Source organism: Lingula anatina, chromosome 4 (assembly GCF_051362555.1).
Source record: "Lingula anatina isolate TDL-2025a chromosome 4, LinAna3.0, whole genome shotgun sequence".
Classification (NCBI taxonomy): domain Eukaryota; kingdom Metazoa; phylum Brachiopoda; class Lingulata; order Lingulida; family Lingulidae; genus Lingula; species Lingula anatina.
In genome coordinates, this window is record NC_141770.1 from 29,348,323 (window position 1) to 29,367,534 (window position 19,212).

General features: G+C 36.7%; 2 protein-coding genes across 3 annotated transcripts; one reads left to right on the forward strand and one right to left on the reverse strand.

Annotated features, from left to right (window-relative positions):
- Positions 1–259: 259 nt before the first annotated feature.
- On the reverse strand, positions 260–2,790 carry LOC106172519 (cytochrome P450 1A2). Its single transcript, XM_013553271.2, has one exon. The coding sequence runs from the start codon at positions 2,642–2,644 to the stop codon at positions 1,043–1,045; it is 1,602 nt and encodes a 533-aa protein (XP_013408725.2). The 5' UTR covers positions 2,645–2,790; the 3' UTR covers positions 260–1,042.
- A 3,453-nt stretch (positions 2,791–6,243) lies between these two features.
- LOC106170732 (solute carrier family 35 member H1-like) lies at positions 6,244–19,210 on the forward strand. Of its 2 annotated transcripts, none has more exons than XR_015333876.1 (10): positions 6,244–6,579; positions 7,672–7,822; positions 8,748–8,811; positions 9,133–9,205; positions 9,672–9,840; positions 14,146–14,229; positions 14,701–14,876; positions 15,346–15,469; positions 16,215–16,671; positions 16,845–19,210. XR_015333876.1 is itself a non-coding variant. In XM_087010783.1 (10 exons), the coding sequence occupies exons 1-10, from the start codon at positions 6,394–6,396 to the stop codon at positions 17,107–17,109; spliced, it is 1,179 nt and encodes a 392-aa protein (XP_086866909.1). In that variant the 5' UTR covers positions 6,244–6,393; the 3' UTR covers positions 17,110–19,210. The 2 variants fall into 2 exon arrangements, 1 of the variants encoding a protein (XP_086866909.1); XM_087010783.1 differs by having other exon boundaries at positions 16,215–16,359; positions 17,103–19,210.
- Positions 19,211–19,212: the final 2 nt, after the last annotated feature.

Sequence of the window (19,212 nt, forward strand, 5' to 3'; positions counted from 1 at the left end):
AAATATGAAAGTACGTACTGAGAGGATAAATACATCCGGACCGAATTTCAAAATTCATCTAAAACGAGTTTCTGTGCAATGATAAAAGTCGTAAGCGAATTCAAACTCAACACTGATTTTAATGGGAAGTATATCTGAAACGCGACCAAATTTGCAACATTTATAAATCATAAAAATAATATTTCTTGCTACTGTAATTTTCTGCTTTGCCAGAATTTTTACCCATGAAGGACAAAAGTGGGTTGATAAAAAAAAAAAAAAAAAAAAAAAACTACAGATATTCACGTACTGGCCATGGTTTAGTGGGAGAGGGGGGGGGGGGAGCGAAGTTAATTGATTCTCTCGTACTATATATATATATGGCTGTACCACCCTTCATCTTCGGTGAGCATCCTAGCATTTCTAAGACAGACAGTTAATTCAATGCAATTGAGATAACTATTACTTTCTGATATTTCCTAGTTACTATTTATATTTTATAGTTTATGGCCGAAGTTAGTAACAATATTATAAATTGAAAATATTTATGTACATAACATCAGTGAGTCTTTTTTATTGATCAGTTTTATTAAATAAATTTGCCTGACGAACTGATCAACAAATTTAAACATTAGGACCTATTATGCACAATCAGCGTTATAATACATTATATTGATTTTTCCAATTATCATCCCCATTAAACTTATGTTATCTCTCCGCACTTCTGCCGCTGTAGTAAACACATATTTTACAAAATATAAATTAAATTAATTGTGCAAATTTTGGTCTTAATTCACGTATAAAGCGCTATTATCATTTTTAGAATTATTTACATTTTAGTGCAATATTTTAATTATTTAAAAATAACATATAAATTATTGGAAATACTGTTCCTCTTCAAAGTAATATGCGGAAAATATTGCTCATATTAAATGCCATTTCAAGAGAATAAAAAACAAATAAAATTCCGTCTAAATACGAAGCGCTAACATAATTTAAATTCAGATACGGATTTTCCCGCAAGTCTGAGACCACATTTTTACTGGCAGTCAGTTTTTTCATCTTATAACGACGATCTTTGACAAAACCTTACTTTATAAGGCTTTGGAGTCATAGCCAAACCGAACTCTCCTTTCAGAGCTTCCTCATAATCTTCCCCCTCTTCTGGTAAAATATACGTCTTTTGTAACAGTGCCGTGACCATTATGAAAAGTTCCTTCAGCGCCAAGGCATAACCCAAGCATTTACGTTTTCCAACAGAAAATGTCGTCGCACGTTCTTTGAGTTCATTATCAATGGTCGTCCGTCCAGCGGCGTCTGTCCGCAGAAAGCGTTCAGGTTTGAAAAGGTCCGGGTCAGTCCAGACGCTACTATCGTGACATACTGACCAGTAATTGATTAAGATCATTGTATCATCGGGGATATAGAATTCACCGAGGACCACCTCTCTGGTCGTAGCCCTGGGGAGACTCAGAGGCAAGACCGGTCGGAAACGAAGTACCTCGTGAATCATCGCCATGACGTAAGGCGTCTTGTCCATGTCGTCGGTGCGAGGCTCTCGCGATTTTCCGATCACGGAATCGATCTCTATCTGCGCCTTCCGCTGAGCGTCCTGAAAGGCGACCAGACAGAGCGTCACCCAGTTGAGGGCGGTGGATGTTGTATGGAACCCAGCACCTACTATGTCAGATAGTAAATTAAACACGTGGGCGTCAGCGAGCTTTTTTGTTCGTCTGGCGTCAGATGATGTTGTAACGTAATTGATTAAGACGTCCATAACGTCACGGGGAGGGGTTATATGCGACAGCGTCGGTGTGTAAGAAGTTAACCATCGTTCCTGCAACAGACGATGGCAGATACGAGGCAACATGTCAGCCATGGCTTTAAACTTCCTCATTCGCTCCCGCATAAATGGTTCAAGCCACGGGAAAAAATCGGCTGGATTTCCAGCTTTGCAAAAATCAGTAAAATTTCTTACAGATTTTAACATATTCATAAATTGTTCATCTAAATTTCCAGCTCGGCCACACCCAAAGACAAGCGCGAAAATCACCGAACTTACAGCAGTTAAAAAGTCAGACGCAGGGTCGTATGGTCTTTCTTCGTTTTTCAAAATGTTTTTCACCAAATTATCGGCTTGTTTACTTATCAGTTCCTCAAGATTTTGTTTGTCCTTCATAACAGCGTTTAAGGCACGGACTGCGATTTTTCTTTGGACGTCACTTACTCCATAGTCGCGGTTATTTGTCAGGGATGCCCCGTCACAGATACTACTGAAGCTAAGGAGGCTTGCCCGGCCGTCAAACTCTCCGCGTCTGTCTAGCAGAACGTGTCGCGTAGCAGCCAGCCCGTTCACCACAACGACAGTTTTGCTTCCCATGCGTATTCTATAAATGTCTCCGTAATTCTCCCTCCATCTCGCTAACACCTGGTGAGGGTGAGAGCCCAGGTATGGCAGATGACCAAGAATCGGCCAGCCCCTCGGTCCGGGCGGCAGTCGACGCTGTGTCCTGCGATCTTTGTTTCGGTCGCTCTTTGGAAAATGATCGAGAAAAAATTTAGCCAAAGACACACCGATGAAGACACAGGTAAAAACCATAAAAAAGTGAAGCAATGCCCCCCCGGCCTGCACGCAACCATCCGTGAAACTGTCCTTAGCGGCCATTTGAACTGGGCTTATTCTGACTCGTTTTACAGACGATGTCCAGCTATTTATTCAAAGCATTCCTCTGGTAACTGAACGCTTTAACTGCTTAAAGGTAAGAGTTACTTGATCTCTTTCGGGTTCAGAAGTTATCACTATTAAATAAAGAAGAAATGAAATTACATTTATATAGGTGCTATCGCCCCCTCATTTACACGCATGATACCCCCGTGATGCGTGCCTTGACATTTCACTGAGCGACCTGACATAAAGGAACAAAACCCGCACGATGAACTCGTTTTCGCTTTATTCACAACCTCCTTTATTACGAAAACGAGCTTTTCAGTTTTAACCATACCCGCTCCGTCAGAATTACGCGCTCTTTGTAATACAGTAAAGTAAAACTAGAAGATTTGGCAGTCAGAGCAATGGTGCTATGTGATGCTTGCGTCTCATTGGGAACATTCCAAACAAGGTAAAAATGGGGGTGAGCGTCAATAACCTCAGGCCGGATATCAAATAAAACCATTAGTGCAGCTTCACCTGATACATTTCTAGCACAACCGTGCTACAAAGAAAGTATTTCTATCACTGTCTATGATACCAAATATAGACTTAAGATGCTTTTTCTTTAACCCTGAAATAGAAGTTTGAATGAGAAAAATACTTCCGTCTCCAAATTGGTAGATGGTTCTTTTATACAAGCCGCTGAGTCATTGTGATAAAAACATGGTGACCCAGGTGAGATATAAGGACAGGACAGGAGAGGTAATTATTGGATATCATAGCACTGCATATTAACTTGTTCACATTTTAACTGTAGGTCAACTTTCTCTCAAGGTTGAAATTTTGGTGAAGTAAAGAAAAAAGTGCAAAAAAAATTAATAAATAAATAAAAAATGGACAGATATATGAAATGAATAAAGAGATGAAATAAAATAAACAAAAGAATAAATCAATAAACAGGTCAATAAATAGACGAATCAACTCATGAATAAATCAACACAAAGAAGATAGGTAGAGAAAAAAAAAAGAAAAGAAAAGAAACCAATCAAATTCGCTCGACAAGAAAATTGGTGAATTTGACAACGGATGGTAAAAATTGCAAACACAGGAGAACTGACAGATAATTGCTAGTTATATATAAAGCACATATGTGAGCTCTGTTAAAGTGCATGACCACCGTACTAGGTGTTATACATTGTTGCACATGGTTGAATCGTCCTCTTTAAGTTCATGTTGTCACGCGAGGCTCATGTGATCGCCGGAATGTCATGGCGACCTTTATGAAGCATTCGTCGCACTTTTCCTTCCGTTATTCCCAAATGTTATTCTAACGTTGGTATAGTCAGTGAAATAATATTTTAATAAACGTGTGTGTTAATGTCAAATAACTGTGCTAGGGTGTTAGTGCTTTTGCACCCGTGACCAGTTGTGACAAGTACACATTCCACGTGGATTGGCTGATCCACTTATTGCTGATATATAATCACAACAATGCAGTAGTTAAATAAGTCTTCGTGAGAGAGAGAGAGAGAGAGAGAGAGAGAGAGAGAGAGAGAGAGAGAGAGAGGATAATATGAGAAAGAAAATACGAAAATATGTGTGTGTGTGTGTGAGAGAGAGAGAGGGATGATATGAGAGAGAAAATATGAAAATATGAGAGAGAGAGAATTTGGTTCTCTGTAGAAATATGTAAAATGCGTCTATAATATCTGCCACCCTGGTAGAGAGTACTAGTTCTAAGGTTGATCGTTTTACATCGTGCGGTACGTGTGTCGACATCGAGACAATACGATACGAGGATTGCGGCTCCCTTACACAGTTCATGTCCTTTAGTTTGGACCAAGCGAAATCACTCCGGTTAATTAGCATTGTCTAGCGCTGGGGCTCCGTTTACAATGTTCTTTTAACTAATAGCCAGGCTATTATAATTTTTCTATCCCCCTGCCATCTATTAAACCAATTAAACAATTATAAAAAGAAAGAAGGACAAATAAATAAAAGTAAAGATTAACTAATCTCTCAACATGCTTGTCCGGTGTCTTTGTGCCGATTCAATCAACCTGTCCTCCTCCACTTTAGCCCACTTTAACGTACAGTAACACTGACAAACAGGTGATATTTATATTTGCTTTACAGTTTATCGTTGAATGGTGCATTTACAGTACTAAGAGCTGTAATTCTAAGATAGACGTTAGGACATGCATTGTATATATTGTGAGACGCGCATTTCCAACAACCGTGTTAAATATTCATGACTGTGGTTGTGCCGTGTCCCGCACTTTTTGCGGTGTGTGGGACTCAAGGTTATTAACCCCGCCCCTCACCTTGTGGAGAATAATACACACAAGCTGTCCTTCACATTAAGAACTGTTCTATAAGGTCAGGGACTGCAGCATGACCTTGGTTGGTAGTTCAGGGTCGCAGTATTTGTCAGGTGTCTTACATAACCCATCTCACATCAACAAGGAAGGGATAACAACACGTGTCTAAATACAAGTGCACTGAATTTTGTAATCGTACCGTCTTTCCTCCAGCCAGGTGGATACATGTGTTACAATGAAGAAACTATGTAATAAAGAAGTTTGCTGTATACACAACAGGGGGATTTTTTTTCTCAAATTGCGTGATGGGCCTCTACTGACTTTGATAGAATACCGTGGGGTATATTTTACTCAAAAGGACTTATATCCGACTTCGGTTCACGATTCTCGACTTGAGAGAAAAAGTAACTCAACACCACAGCTTAGTTACAAAATCAAAACTGTTTATTCCCAGGACGTTGCTTGGTGTTATGCAAGACATCGGGGCGACAGACAGCGTGATTTTAAATTATCTTAATGTTAGATAAGAGCAAATAAAGTTAGATAAGAGCAATAACGATGCAAATACGAGCCTCGTGCTCATGCCCGCGACTCCATAGAAATCAACATTAAAATCAATTAACATGTCTGAAGAATGTTTTTGTGGTCTGCACAAAGTTTCTACCTTTTGATGTTATCTAAAGACATCCATGCCACACATTTTTGTCATCCACCCTACCCCGTCGCTTTTTTACTTTTCTGCCAACTGAAAATCACTTTGCCCCCTCCCACTTTTTTTTGTTCAAAGTTAAAAGAAAATCTTGGTAAGTCGTGTTCCACTCGCTGTCTGTATATTATAATGGCAAGTCACAGTGGAGGAATTGTGTTAGGTGAGCGGCCTGCTATGCTCCCCACTGGCTGTCAACATTTTGTGTGGGGGGATGGGTGCAAATTTCCAATGTTTGTCTATTTTTTCCCTTATTAACACGAAAAAAGCTATTCTGTAGAATTATTGTTTAGTAATCAGCATCTATATGATTGACCATTATCCAATGATTGCCTAACAATTTAATTATACTGGCTTACTTGTCAACGGGAACGAGGTCATAATGCGGAAGTTTATCGGTTTCTTTTGACTAGTTCCACAATATAAAGCTTACACATTCATTGTTATTGCATAGTGAATAACCAATCAACTGCCATCAGTTATCATCCACAAAGAAAATTTTATTAACATATGATGTATTTGATATTTTTATTGGTTAGATACACAAATTAAACATATTTCAGTTATAAAGAAATTAGCATCTTATATCGGAACCAATTGGAAACCTGTCTAAGTGTCGTGTTGGCGAGTAATGTTGTTAAATGGGATGTTTGCGTCTGTCCAGGTGTTTTACTAACGCCATTCCGCTGGTTAATTAAATTGTATTTATTATTATGAGCTGAAACCCAGGCAATATAATGCGGAAAAACAAACTTCAGCAACTTCAGAAACTGGAGGACTTAGTAGAGCCAAAAGCGGAACTGGTGAAGAAGTCGATATGCAGTCGAGAATATTGTTTTTATGCCCTCCGTACCGTAGGCTTAGTTCTCTTTTATTATACGTTTTCGATCGGTCTTACTCTCTACAACAAGAAGGTATTCACGGTAAGTTTACTGGAAAGTCATATCTTTACGGTATGTTTGGAAGTTTTATGTAAAACCTCATAGAAAAATATATAAAATAAAAGCCAGAGCTTGTTTCATAATAATAATAATAATAATAATAAATAAAAGCGAGAGCTTGCTGCTGTGTGTCTCGATGTTATTAACTAGATCTTCCTTTGCCACTTTGCTAGTTCCCCAGGTAATTTTAATTGATGAAATCTTACACATCTGCTACTGACTACTTTTAAGAAGTAATTATAAGTAGCAGATGTGTAAGGTTTCATCAGACACACCTAAAGCGCAGGTGGATGTACCAGTACTTTGTACCAGTCATGTTCTAGTATTGAGGCATCCTCATTGCAGACATGCTGAAAACTTTTCAGAATGGCCGGACATTTGGACTGGCAGCTAGTAATGAAAAATTGGCTGGGCCAAATGGATTTTTGTTGGACCAAAAATCACCCTACTTGTCGAGACTGATACTACCAGTACGATTAGGGTAGCTTACTTTGTTTGTGGATGTGATAGGTTTTAAATGGAGGGGAAAAAGGCTTTGGGTTTTATATAATTTTATTGGTGAAATATGTCGAATAATGAATGTAAATTCAAAATTGTGGTTCTTAAAACTCTTGTCGGTCCTTTGGACCAACCAAGTCCAATTTTTTACCAGTCCAGAAAAATTTTCCCGGTCATGACCGATCGGACTGACAGTTTCAGCAAGTCTGTCATTGTGAATTGTAACTGCTTAAATAGGCAATATATAAAGAAAAGAAAAACAAATATGTGTTGCCCTCACAATTATTGTAACAAGTTTGATAACAGTAATGTAATAATAATAATAATAATAACTTAGGGCTTGAGGTACATCTACCTGTTGGTGTTACTTTGCCTGCTGCACATGATTTCTGCATTAATTTAAGCAACTGGAATTTAAGTCATCAATTTGCCCACATATCACTTGCCTGATGCAAATTAGATTTTCAAAAGGCCTTCCCGCCCCTGGAGTGGGGCAAGTAGGTTTTCAATAATGCAAGAACCTAAATGTATTTTGTGTCAAGCTCTGATAACCTGTGGAATGTCTCTTTTTTCCAGCTATTTCACTTTGCACTGTCAGTGACTGTGTTCCACCTGACATTCAAGTTTGTGATGGCCAGTATTATACGGAAACTCGTAGAATGTAAGACTGGGAAAGATAGAGTGATGTTGTCCTGGGGAGTGTACTTGAAGAGAGTGGCACCTGCAGGTAGGAGATTTCTGTTACGTCCAATACATATCATATCATATCAAACTCTCCTTCACAGCTAACACACTACCACAACTAACACACTGTCACAGCTAACACACTGTCACAGCTAACACACTGTCACAGCTAACACACTACCACAACTAACACACTGTCACACCTAACACACTACCACAGCTAACACACTACCACAACTAACACACTGTCACAGCTAACACACTGTCACAGCTAACACACTACCACAACTAACACACTGTCACAGCTAACACACTGTCACAGCTAACACACTGTCACAGCTAACACACTACCACAACTAACACACTGTCACAGCTAACACACTACCACAACTAACACACTACCACAACTAACACACTGTCACAGCTAACACACTGTCACATTTAACATAGGCCGCATTCACATCGAGTTGAGCCATGGTTCTACAAAGCCATGACCTCAATATGGCGGACGTACATGAAAGGAAAATTGCCTAATCTTTTAATAGTCTCTCCGCCTCTCACACGCCTCCCCATGCGTCCTCCCTGCGGGGGTACAATCATTAAATCTCGGCTCCATTGGGACAACACATGGAGAGGCGTGTGAGAGGCGGAGAGACTATTAAAAGATTAGGCGGTTTTCCTTTCATGTACGTCTGCCATATTTAGGTCGTGGCTTTGTAGAGCCATGGCTCAACTCAATGTGAATGCGGCCATACTGTCACACCCAAAATAATTCACACCATCATACTTTCTCATCAGATTGTGCTGTACTTGTAATATTAAAGTTGACAGTCTTAAAAAATCAATTTAGAAATCAGTGTCTTTTGATAAAATTCTACCAAAGCAAAAGCAAATGAAACTCTGATTATGATGCATGTTCACATAATTCCTCATTTATCAGTCAGATTCTCTTCATTGTTTATTTACAGGTATTGCAAGTGCTCTAGATATAGGACTGTCTAATTGGGGAATGGAGTTCATCACAGTGACTCTGTAAGTATATGAAATGATGTTCACATTATTTTAAAGCTTGTGTCTTTAAGTTACTCTCATAATGGAGAAGGAGACTGATGAGTTTTACTCATGATTGTAGAATTAAAAATTCAGGAGTTGAATATGGATTCATACAACATAAATATGTTAATTTCTAGCTAGAATATTTCTTGATTGTTGAGAAAACCTGTTGAAATTTCCAGGAAAACAAGTTGTTCTACTATATTATAACAGTCTAACCAGTAGTCTGTATGTCTTTAAGTACTAGTAGTATGTTCAGTTCAAGCCCATTCAAATCCAGTGAATAAACCCCTATTTCAGGTACACAATGGTGAAGTCCACAGCAATTATATTCATCCTGACCTTCTCAATATTAATGAAACTAGAGAAATGTGTAAGTACTGTATGCTGGTCTGTTTTGTAACAGCACCTCATGATTTTTATATTATATGGCACTGTATCTATCTATGAGTGTGCTGGTGACTTACAGACAGTTATTGATTTTGATATTGTTGTTATGTAACAGATCTTCATGCATAATATGTTATTATGTTGTAGCTCTTTGCAATTTGTTATACATATGAATCATACGATATTTAAAAAAGTGAATTAAACTGTACTTCAGCATTTTAATTTACTTTAGCATTTTCTGTTAAAGATTTAGATCCGTGATGACAAAATCGATTCTCTTTGTTATAGATATTAGAAGAAAAATTTGTCCTTTTTGTTTGATATCTAAGCTTACAATGTATTCTTGATGATACTTTATAAATTATTAGGAAAACGACAAGTCATAATATCTAGACTCTCTGAGTAAATTATTTGGGTTTCCTGTATTTAAAAATGGTTGTTTATTTCAGAGATTTTCCCTGGTGTTTGTGGTGCTGTTTATCTCGGTAGGGCTGGTGCTATTTACATTCCATTCCACGCAGTTTAACTGGACGGGATTTTTACTGGTGCTGACAGCAGCCTTCACAAGTGGCTTCCGGTGGACGCTCTCGCAGGTGGTCACACAGAAAAGTGAAATAGGTATGAGGTTTTTTAGAGGGAACTTTGATCACTATGGCCAATGTGTGTTGGAAACACCTGTTAAGTTTTGACTGTTGTTTTTTCTTCATTTTGAGGTGTCTTAAATACTAGAATTTTAATTTTTTTTAGCAAAGAATGACAGCTCTCTCTCTCTCTCTCTGATTTATCACTAATTTTTATGTACAGACACAGATGTGTCTGTACATATTGCCATCACCTGCGTCTGTCCTCGCCGATGGCGATGGCGATGCCGATGCCGATGCCGGCGCCGTGCACTTTCCTTGTAAACACGATAAGTGGAGGGCAGTTTTACTTTTTGGCTTTATATTTACAGAGCTGATGAATATTCATAAAACGCAGGTCAAGTTCGAAAATCAGCATGATTGGGCCATTATTGTAGAAGTTATGCTGTTTTTTCACTTTTCAGCATATTTTTCACATTTCCTCAGATTCAATTCTTAGGCATGTTAACAGTCTCATTATTAGTACCACCAGCGTGTACGCTGGCGGTACTCATGGTTTTAGTCCCGACCCGTCTCGTACAGCTCCTGCGGCTCCTGCGGCTCCTGCGGCTCCGCCGGCTCATGCGGCTCCTGCGGCTCCGCAGGATGGCGTGGGATACAAGTCACCGTTACCGCTTCTCCTCCTAGACCGCAAGGACCTATGTCCCCATCTCTTGGATTTAGGTCACATATATTCTCAACTTGAACCCCCTGGTTTTTTTGTCTCAGTTGGTGCATTGGCCTGGGCGTGGCGCTCATTGTAACGCACCCTTGTCAAAATTTTTGAAAATTCAATGCTAAATATCTCCAATACCGAAGGAATTATGGGAAAAATTTCTACAGATGGCTGACCGAAAGTCATAAGTGGAGATTTCAAATATGCCCTTGGATTTGACCTTTGACCTTTATTTCAAGGTCAAACGGGCCAAAATTTTCTAAAAATGGGAATTTTTGCAAAAAAATTATTATTTTATGCCGAGTTTCAGAAACTTCACAGATCTAACTTATAATAATATGGACAGGTGTTACCCTTAGGGTCTTCTTTCATCTTCGTGAGTTTGGGGTCAATCGGTGCATTTTCACGGGAGCAGCGGCCATTAAATGCCGAAACTGAAAACTCTCCAATTCTGGAACTGTTAAAGCTAAAGACCTCTTGTTTTTTGCATTTTGTAGAGCTTATCAAGCGCAACACTGAAGGTGGTGTCCGTTATTTGTTTTCGATACTGCTTAGGCATTGCACTTTATCGAAAAGTTCAACATCTAATATTTAGTGGTGAAAATAAAAAGTGAAATACTACAAAATTAGCAGAGATACGCCCATAGATACTGTTGAACTTGAATAGGAAGTCATATACTTGTAATCTAACTGTGACCTTGAAATTGACCTTTGACCTACTTTTCATGATGAACTGCACTTTGCAAGTTTTCTGATTTTTATATCTCCAAAACTGGCAAAGATATGCCGATAGTTACTGTTGAACTTGAATAGGAAGTCATATACTGGCAATCTAACTGTGATCCTGAAATTGACCTCTGACCTACTTTTCACCATGAACTGAACTTTGCAAATTTTCCAGCCCTAATATCTCTTAGAGCGCATTCTCAACGAATTAAGCCAGGCTTTACAAAGCCGGTGACCTAAAAATGGCGGACGTACATGAAAGAAAAACCGCCTAATCTTTTAATAGTCTCTCCGCCTCCCCACACGTCGTCCCTGCGGGGTACAGTAATTAAATCTCGGCTCCGTTCGCCATGCGGAAGCTACCTGAGAAATATTAAGTGCGCATGCTCATCAGTTAAACTCGTGGTGAAGAAGGCATGGCGGCTGAAGGCGATCGAAGGAAAAAAGCTCTTCTGTTCTATTATCTTTGAAAACAGAGACGAAAAAGGAATAATTTGGCCCGTAGAGCAGCAATGAATCGACTATCTAAGGAGATAATATCACCAGAGATATTCACGGAAATATTAATGTTCGGAGCCAAGATTTAATTACTGTACCCCGCAGGGACGACGTGTGGGGAGGCGTGTGAGAGGCGGAGAGACTATTAAAAGATTAGGCGGTTTTTCTTTCATGTACGTCCGCCATTTTTAGGTCACCGGCTTTGTAAAGCCTGGCTTAATTCGTTGAGAATGCGCTCTTAAACTGGCAAAGATATGCCCATAGCTACTGTTGAACTTGAGTAGGAAGTCATGTACTGGCAATCTTACTGTGACCTTTAAATTGACCACTGACCTACTTTTCTCCATGAACTGAACTTTGCATGTTTTCTGGCCTTTATATCTCCAAAATTGGCAAAGAAATGCCCATAGTTACTTTTTAACTTGAATAGGAAGTCATAAACTGTGACCTTGAAATTGACCTTTGACCTACTGTTCACCTTGAACTGAACTTTGCATATTTTCTTGCCCCTCATATCTTCAAAACTAGCACAGATATGCCCAGTGTTTCCTCTTTTGTCAGCATATATGCAACACTGATAACACATTTCAAGGAAAACCAATAGGCCTATTGTCTAGAAAATCACAGGAGTGATCATTGTTAGGAAAATACAGGTCAATTGGAAAAAACGCTTGATTGGACCATTTTTACAGTTTTTTTTTTTTTTTTTGCATATTTTGAGAACTCTTGTTTATTGCATTTCTTAGATCCTGTCAGGCACAAGACTGGTGGTGGTGGTGTCTTTTTTTTTTTGGCTTTCCATCTGAATGTGCTTACTCCAGCTGGTGGTACAATATCCGGAGGCGGTATCGCCTCTCTGATCCTCTAGTTAAACTAATAAGATACGTAAAAGTGTTTGTTTGACATTTCCTGCATCTTTACAACATTGTTAGTTGATTTTGTAAAAATGATGGTAAACTTGTTATCGTGTATTGTGTAATAAAGTTTCAAAAATGGAAATAAACTCATATCATTGCAGTTTGTCAGATTCAATCATTCACTATGTTCAGAATCTCAGAATGGAAGAAATTGGACATTTAACACTGCTCTGTTGATATTTTTCCCATCTCATCAATTGTCTTAGTTGATCATATAAAAATGGCAGTAAACTGTTAATTTTGTTTTATGTTAAAAATTGTTAAAAATGGAAAAAAAAAAACATTTCAGAACAGTGCTGTCTTGTTTACATTTTGGCATTTTCAAGTTGTGACTTTGAAGTTCCATGGGCCTGAAGACCTTTGCTAGTCACATTTTCTGAATAACCATGATACTAATATTTTATTATTAAAAATTGATGGTCATCATGCTGTTAAACATTATGTAATATTGCATCAAAATTTGAAAAAAAAACTATTTTGGGCACTGCTCCCATGATGACCATTTAAGAAAAACCATGTCACTTACTGTTCTCAAACAGTACAGTAAATATATATAGATGTGTCTGTACATATTGCCATCACCTGCGTCTGTCGTCGCCGTCGTCGCCGTGCACTTTCCTTGTAAACACGATAAGTGGAAGGCAGTTTTACTTTTTGGCTTTATATTTACAGAGCTGATGAATATTCATAAAATGCAGGTCAAGTTCGAAAATCAGCATGATCAGGCCATTATTGTAGAAGTTATGCTGTTTTTTCACTTTTCAGCATATATGCAACACTGTAAACACAATATAAGAAAAACAGATGGGCCAATTGTCATTAAACTCACAGGAGTGGTCAATCCTGCTAAAACGCAGGTTAAGTTAAAAAATCAGCATAATCGGGCCATTATTTAAGAAGTTATGCTGTTTTTTACATTTCCTTAGATTCAATTCTTAGGCATGTTAACAGTTTCATTATTTAATTAATAAGATATGTCAAAGTGTTTTTTTGACATTTCCTGCATCTTTACAACATTGTTAGTTGATTTTGTAAAAATGATGTTAAACTTTTTATTGTGTATTGTGTAATAAAGTTTCAAAAATGGAAATAAACTCATATCATTGCAGTTTGTCAGATTGAATCATTCACTATGTTCAGAATCTCAGAATGGAAGAAATTGGACATTTTACACTATTCTATTGATATTTTTCCCATCTCATCAATTTTCTTAGTTGATCATATAAAATTGGCTGTAAACTGTTAATTTTGTTTTATGTTAAAAATTGTTAAAAATGGAAATAAACCCATTTCAGAACAGTGCTGTCTTGTTATTTTCTGTTTTTGTCTGTACATTTGACAGCTTTGCTGCCTTGTTAATTTAAACTCAACACAGTGTCTTTGAGAGAGAGAGAGAGAGAGAGAGAGAATAAGCAGCTAAGTGTCTTGCTCCAGGTTTATGTCTTCCTGATATGATGTATCACAAACATGTGATGTCTTGTTTCAGGTTTAAGTAATCCTCTAGATATGATGTATCACATTCAGCCGTGGATGATCATAGGTCTGCTGCCTTTGTCTTCTTATGTGGAAGGTAATAATAATAATAATAATAATAATAATAATAATAATAATTTAATATCAATAAAATTGTTCATGGTTCTAAGTAATTTACTGATATTTTTGTGATAGTAATCACTTAGTTTGGCACAGATTTTTTGGTAAAAAATCTATGTTTGGATCTTGTCACAAGAGCATCACCAAGCTAAAAGCCCACTGGTTGTTGGGTGTTGGTGAATGCTCTTGTGACAAGTGCGAAACTTATCAGTATAGAGTTTAAAACTATCTGTAATAATCGAAAAAACAACTAAGATTCTTTTTTGCCAAAAAAAAAAAAAAAAAAAGAAAAAAAAAGTTCCCTCTGGGTAAAATTTTATTTAGATGCATGAAGTTGTATAGTTAAAGGTCCATTTTTTTCGGAAAAAGAACCCCCCTTTTTAAATTGCTGGCCATTGGCCTGTGATCTATCCCCAAAGCTATTAATGATTTCTTGTTCATATTACAGGTGTTCCACTAGCCAGTTCCCATCATCTGTTCAGATTTCATGAAATCAGTGAGATTTTGACGTCAGTTGGTATAGTAATAGGAGGGGCTTTCCTGGCCTTCATGTTGGAGTTTAGTGAATTTTTACTTTTATCCAGAACCTCAGGCTTAACTCTTTCCATATCAGGAATATTTAAAGTAAGTTCCAAATACACGTTGTATCAGACCTTTGTAAAGCAAGAAATAAATTGTTCAGGAAATGACAAGACATGCTCCTTATTCAAAATTCTTAACAAAATTATGTTTTATAAGTTATAAGCCAATATTTGGGCTCTAATTTTTGTTTTTACAATACAAATTAAAATCATTGGTGGGCATAATTAATAATTATGTCACTAAAAAATAAAAAAAACTTATTGATATTTCTGTGTGAACTCAGTGTTATTTATGCATTTTTGGTTTCAGTTATGTTGTTGAAAGTCTTTGCAAAAAAGTAATGATACAGTTATGACACCATTGTAACAACTACTTACAGACAGAGGTGAATAAATATGATGTCCTGTTTTATTCAGGAAATTTGCAAAATAGTAGAAAATACAGGTATATTACTTTAGTAATAGCTAATAACTGAAGGAAATTAATAATTTTTTCGTATTTTTCATCCCAGGAAATTTGTACAATAGTCCTTGCGCACATCACATTTGGTGACAAGATGAATCCCATCAATTTCCTGGGACTTGTGATATGTCTGTTTGGAATAGCGTTACATGTGATATTAAAAGCTGTTCATAGTAAGTACATATCTGTCACCCAGAATATCAGATATTACTGGAAACTCACACTGCCCTCTATTAGCAGCATGTTTCTTCTATTCCCAGTATCACCTGGAGTCTCGGACACAAGTGTTACCAGGTCCCTGCTACCAGCATGCTTCTCCTGTCTCCAGTAACACTGTGAGATTCAGAGATCCCAGAAAATGAGCCTCTTATTATCTGCCACATCTCTTATTTTCTAGGATTTTTTTAAAATTATGCCTGTTGGAAATGGCAGAGGAAAGCTGGTAGCGGAGACTATTTTTCTAGTAAAGTCTAATGATGGTGAATGAGTAGTGAAATGGATGAACTATTGTGTGCATAGACGAGAATATTGAAATGGGAAAAAGAAAGAGAGTCGAGACAGACAGAACAAAATGACAACCTGACAGTCACACAGGCAGACAGGCAGACAGACACACAGACAGAGAGGACAGAAGGATAACCTGAAGGACGGACAGATAATCAAACAAACAAACAAATAAACAAACCAGCAAACAAACAAAGAAACAAACAGACAGAAGAGAGGCAGAAAAGGTGACAGGTGACACAATAACAGAATAAATATACAGTAAAAATTACTGTTATAAATATTTTCACTACTATTATAGTAAAAAAGTATCCATTTGATTGATGTTATGGCAAAATGTATTTGACATAAATACATATACACGAATTTATATAATTTTCAGAATAATGAATAACAATATTATTTTTTCTCTAGGAAAAGAAGATGAAAAAGAATTACACAATAATTCTGAGTCTATGGAGATGCTGCTAGTAAATGGAGAGGCAAACTCCACAGATGAGGAAGAAGCAGAGTTATTTGACCGCAATGCTGTGAGACCACCCAGAGTTCACAAACATAGGTAGAAATAACCTGTTTTAGTTACTTTATTTACATTTTACAATTTAAATTCGGTTAAAAATCAGATGGTCTTCTCAGGGACATGTTGTTTGAGGTTATTGAAAGGGGAAACCACACTCAAGGATGACAGATATTCCCTGCTTCTCATAAGAAAGAAAATGGTGCTTAAACTTTGAAAATGATTTAGATTTGGGAAATCCATTGGAAGTGGCTGAAGAGATGGTTGGAATTAAGAGAATTTTAGAAGGAAATATCATCATCGGATTCTTTTATTTGAGGGGTTTTCTGATTTTTAGGGACTGAATTGAGAAAGGTATTTATAAGATTTGCAGGATATGTAGACATAGAAAATGATTTAGATTTGGGAAATCCATTAGAAGTGGCTGAAGAGATGGTTGGAATTAAGAGAATTTTAGAAGGAAATATCATCATCGGATTCTTTCATTTGAGGGGGTTTTCTGATTTTTAGGGACTGAATTGAGAAAGGTATTTATAAGATTTGCAGGATATGTAGACATAGAAAATGAGTCTTCAGGAAACTGTAACAAGGATAGTGTACCTTAATGATTTTTAAATGCTCTAAGTCTTGAGAAAAATGTGACAGGTATTGCTACTAAAAAGAAAACAGTGGGAGGAATGAGTTGAATATTATCTTTTAAAAAAATGATTGAAATTAAAAAAATTCTGACATCTTTTTTGCCTTATATTCCATTGCTGCATTCTTTTTTTTTTTTCTTGTTGCAGTGAATGAAAAGGCATTGTACTGGGCATTTCAAATCAAGTGCAAATGTAGTATAAAATGAAGATGTAAAAAAGAAAAACTCATCCGTCTTGAAACCCTGGGGCTAAGGAACAGTGCCAAAAACAACTTTCTTTTTGCTTTTTTTTCACATTTAATGTTTTCTGTTGTTTTGCATTTCAGCAATGACTAACAATTAAAAAAAGCATCTAGATCTTTAAGTCCACAAATATATGATAATACTCTGTTTTATTGATTTTATTTCTGTTTTGCTATGAAAAGCAGTCTGTAAAAATGAAGTGAATGATGTGGATGAAGGAAGCCACATTTATTTATTAAGTCCACCGTTAAAAAAAAGAACTTTATAAAACAGTATCACGTACAGTTTTTTTAGAAGACGTTTTATGGAGAATTTTTTCTGTTCTTTTAATGAAGTGTCACGTCACATCTAGCACATTGTCACACCTAACACATTGTCAAACCTAATACATTGTCATATCTGACGCAGTCACACCTAACACATTGTCACATCTGACACATTGTCACATCCAAAACATTGTCACACCTAACACATTGTCACGTCTGCCACACCAAACACACTTGACAGTAGAACTTCATCCAGTCTGCAACTGAAACTTTCCTGTTCAAATCAGTATGAACTTCTAGTCTGAAGATTAAAAGAAAATGGGAAAATTATCAAAAGTTGAATCGGACTTGTCTAGTAACTTTGGAAAGTCCTATTTGTTTTTCTATAGAATATGGTATCATATCTACAAATTGGTTGCCTTGGTGCTTTTTGTCATTTACAAATCCCCCATCGGGTCTTCAAAGGTTTGTACATTTGTTGACATATTTCAGCAAACATTACCTTGAATTATATGATGAAGTTCATCATATCTTGTACCGTTTTTTATATTTGAAGTCTTCCATATTTTCTACACTTCTTAAGTTTGTATTTAGAAAATAGGTGTTAAGCTTCTTACAGTATTAGGTTTATTGTTGACAGCAAATACTTTTCATTATCCAGATATGGATATAATAATTAAAAAATAATAGTAAGCCTAATAATATATATGACACAAAGTATTATTTAAGCAATATATTTACAAAAACAGTTATTTGTCAATTTGTGTATATATATATATATATTTAAGAAAACATGAATTAATAGTCTTGTCATGATTTTATGGTGTAATCCTGGACAATGCATTTTAAAAAAATATTTACCAGTAGGAACTGCTAAGTTTGTGAACTAAAATTTGTTACTGAAGATCTGCAGAAATGATAAACATCAAACCTGTAACATGGAGCTATTTTATTGGAGACTCAGTAATGAGAGCCCTACACTATGGGACCATTCCCCCAGATATTTGGATCGCTCTATCTCCCTGCTGAGTCTCACCAAATTCCTGTCTTTACCCCCTAGCTGATAAGGTATACTTGACAGACAATTAAGCTGGTTATGTTGATAGCAATTTAGTGAGGCTCCCCAGAATTAGACCGATCCAGATGGATCGATCTAGGCATGGGAACCCAGTCTATGTTCCAATACTAGAGACCAAACAAACAAAATGTGTTCATAAATTAAATATTAAAATGAAAGCCGTAGCAATCACAAATCAATGCATTTGAATTGCAAATGTAAGAGGACGAAAATTAATTGATCTTTTATTTTGTTAAGATGCAACATTTTTATTATGAAGATGACAAGAATGGGACAAGTATTATCCTAATATGTTTGACAAGAATGGGACAAGTATTATCCTAATATGTTAAGTATTGTTGGAATATATACTTTATGTGTTGTGAGGGCTTCCATATGTTGATAACAGTTACTGTAATATGAGGTGTATGATATATAATACAGGGGCAGATGGAGGTTGTCTTCTGGAAGATTTTTAAGTTTTCATTAACAGGTATCTAATTTTTTCTGTTGGAAGATTGTCAAAAATGGAGGATGGATCCACAAAGATAATTTGGAAAAGTCAGAAAATATGTGGATCTGCCCCTGTTATACTTGGTTGAAAATATGGAGATTTCTAGTCATGATTGTATAATTTGGTAATGAAACTGTGTTCTATATATAAAATAAATGTATGTTTTTCAAGGAACGTA

Excerpts from the sequence above, each read along its gene's own strand:
- LOC106172519 (XM_013553271.2), bottom strand. The coding sequence starts at position 2,644 with ATGGCCGCTAAGGACAGTTTCACGGATGGTTGCGTGCAGGCCGGGGGG.
- LOC106170732 (XM_087010783.1), top strand. The coding sequence starts at position 6,394 with ATGCGGAAAAACAAACTTCAGCAACTTCAGAAACTGGAGGACTTAGTA. Across the intron at positions 9,206-9,671 it reads TAATGAAACTAGAGAAATGT|AGATTTTCCCTGGTGTTTGT; the intron begins GTAAGTACTGTA and ends TGTTTATTTCAG. Across the intron at positions 14,230-14,700 it reads TTTGTCTTCTTATGTGGAAG|GTGTTCCACTAGCCAGTTCC; the intron begins GTAATAATAATA and ends TTCATATTACAG.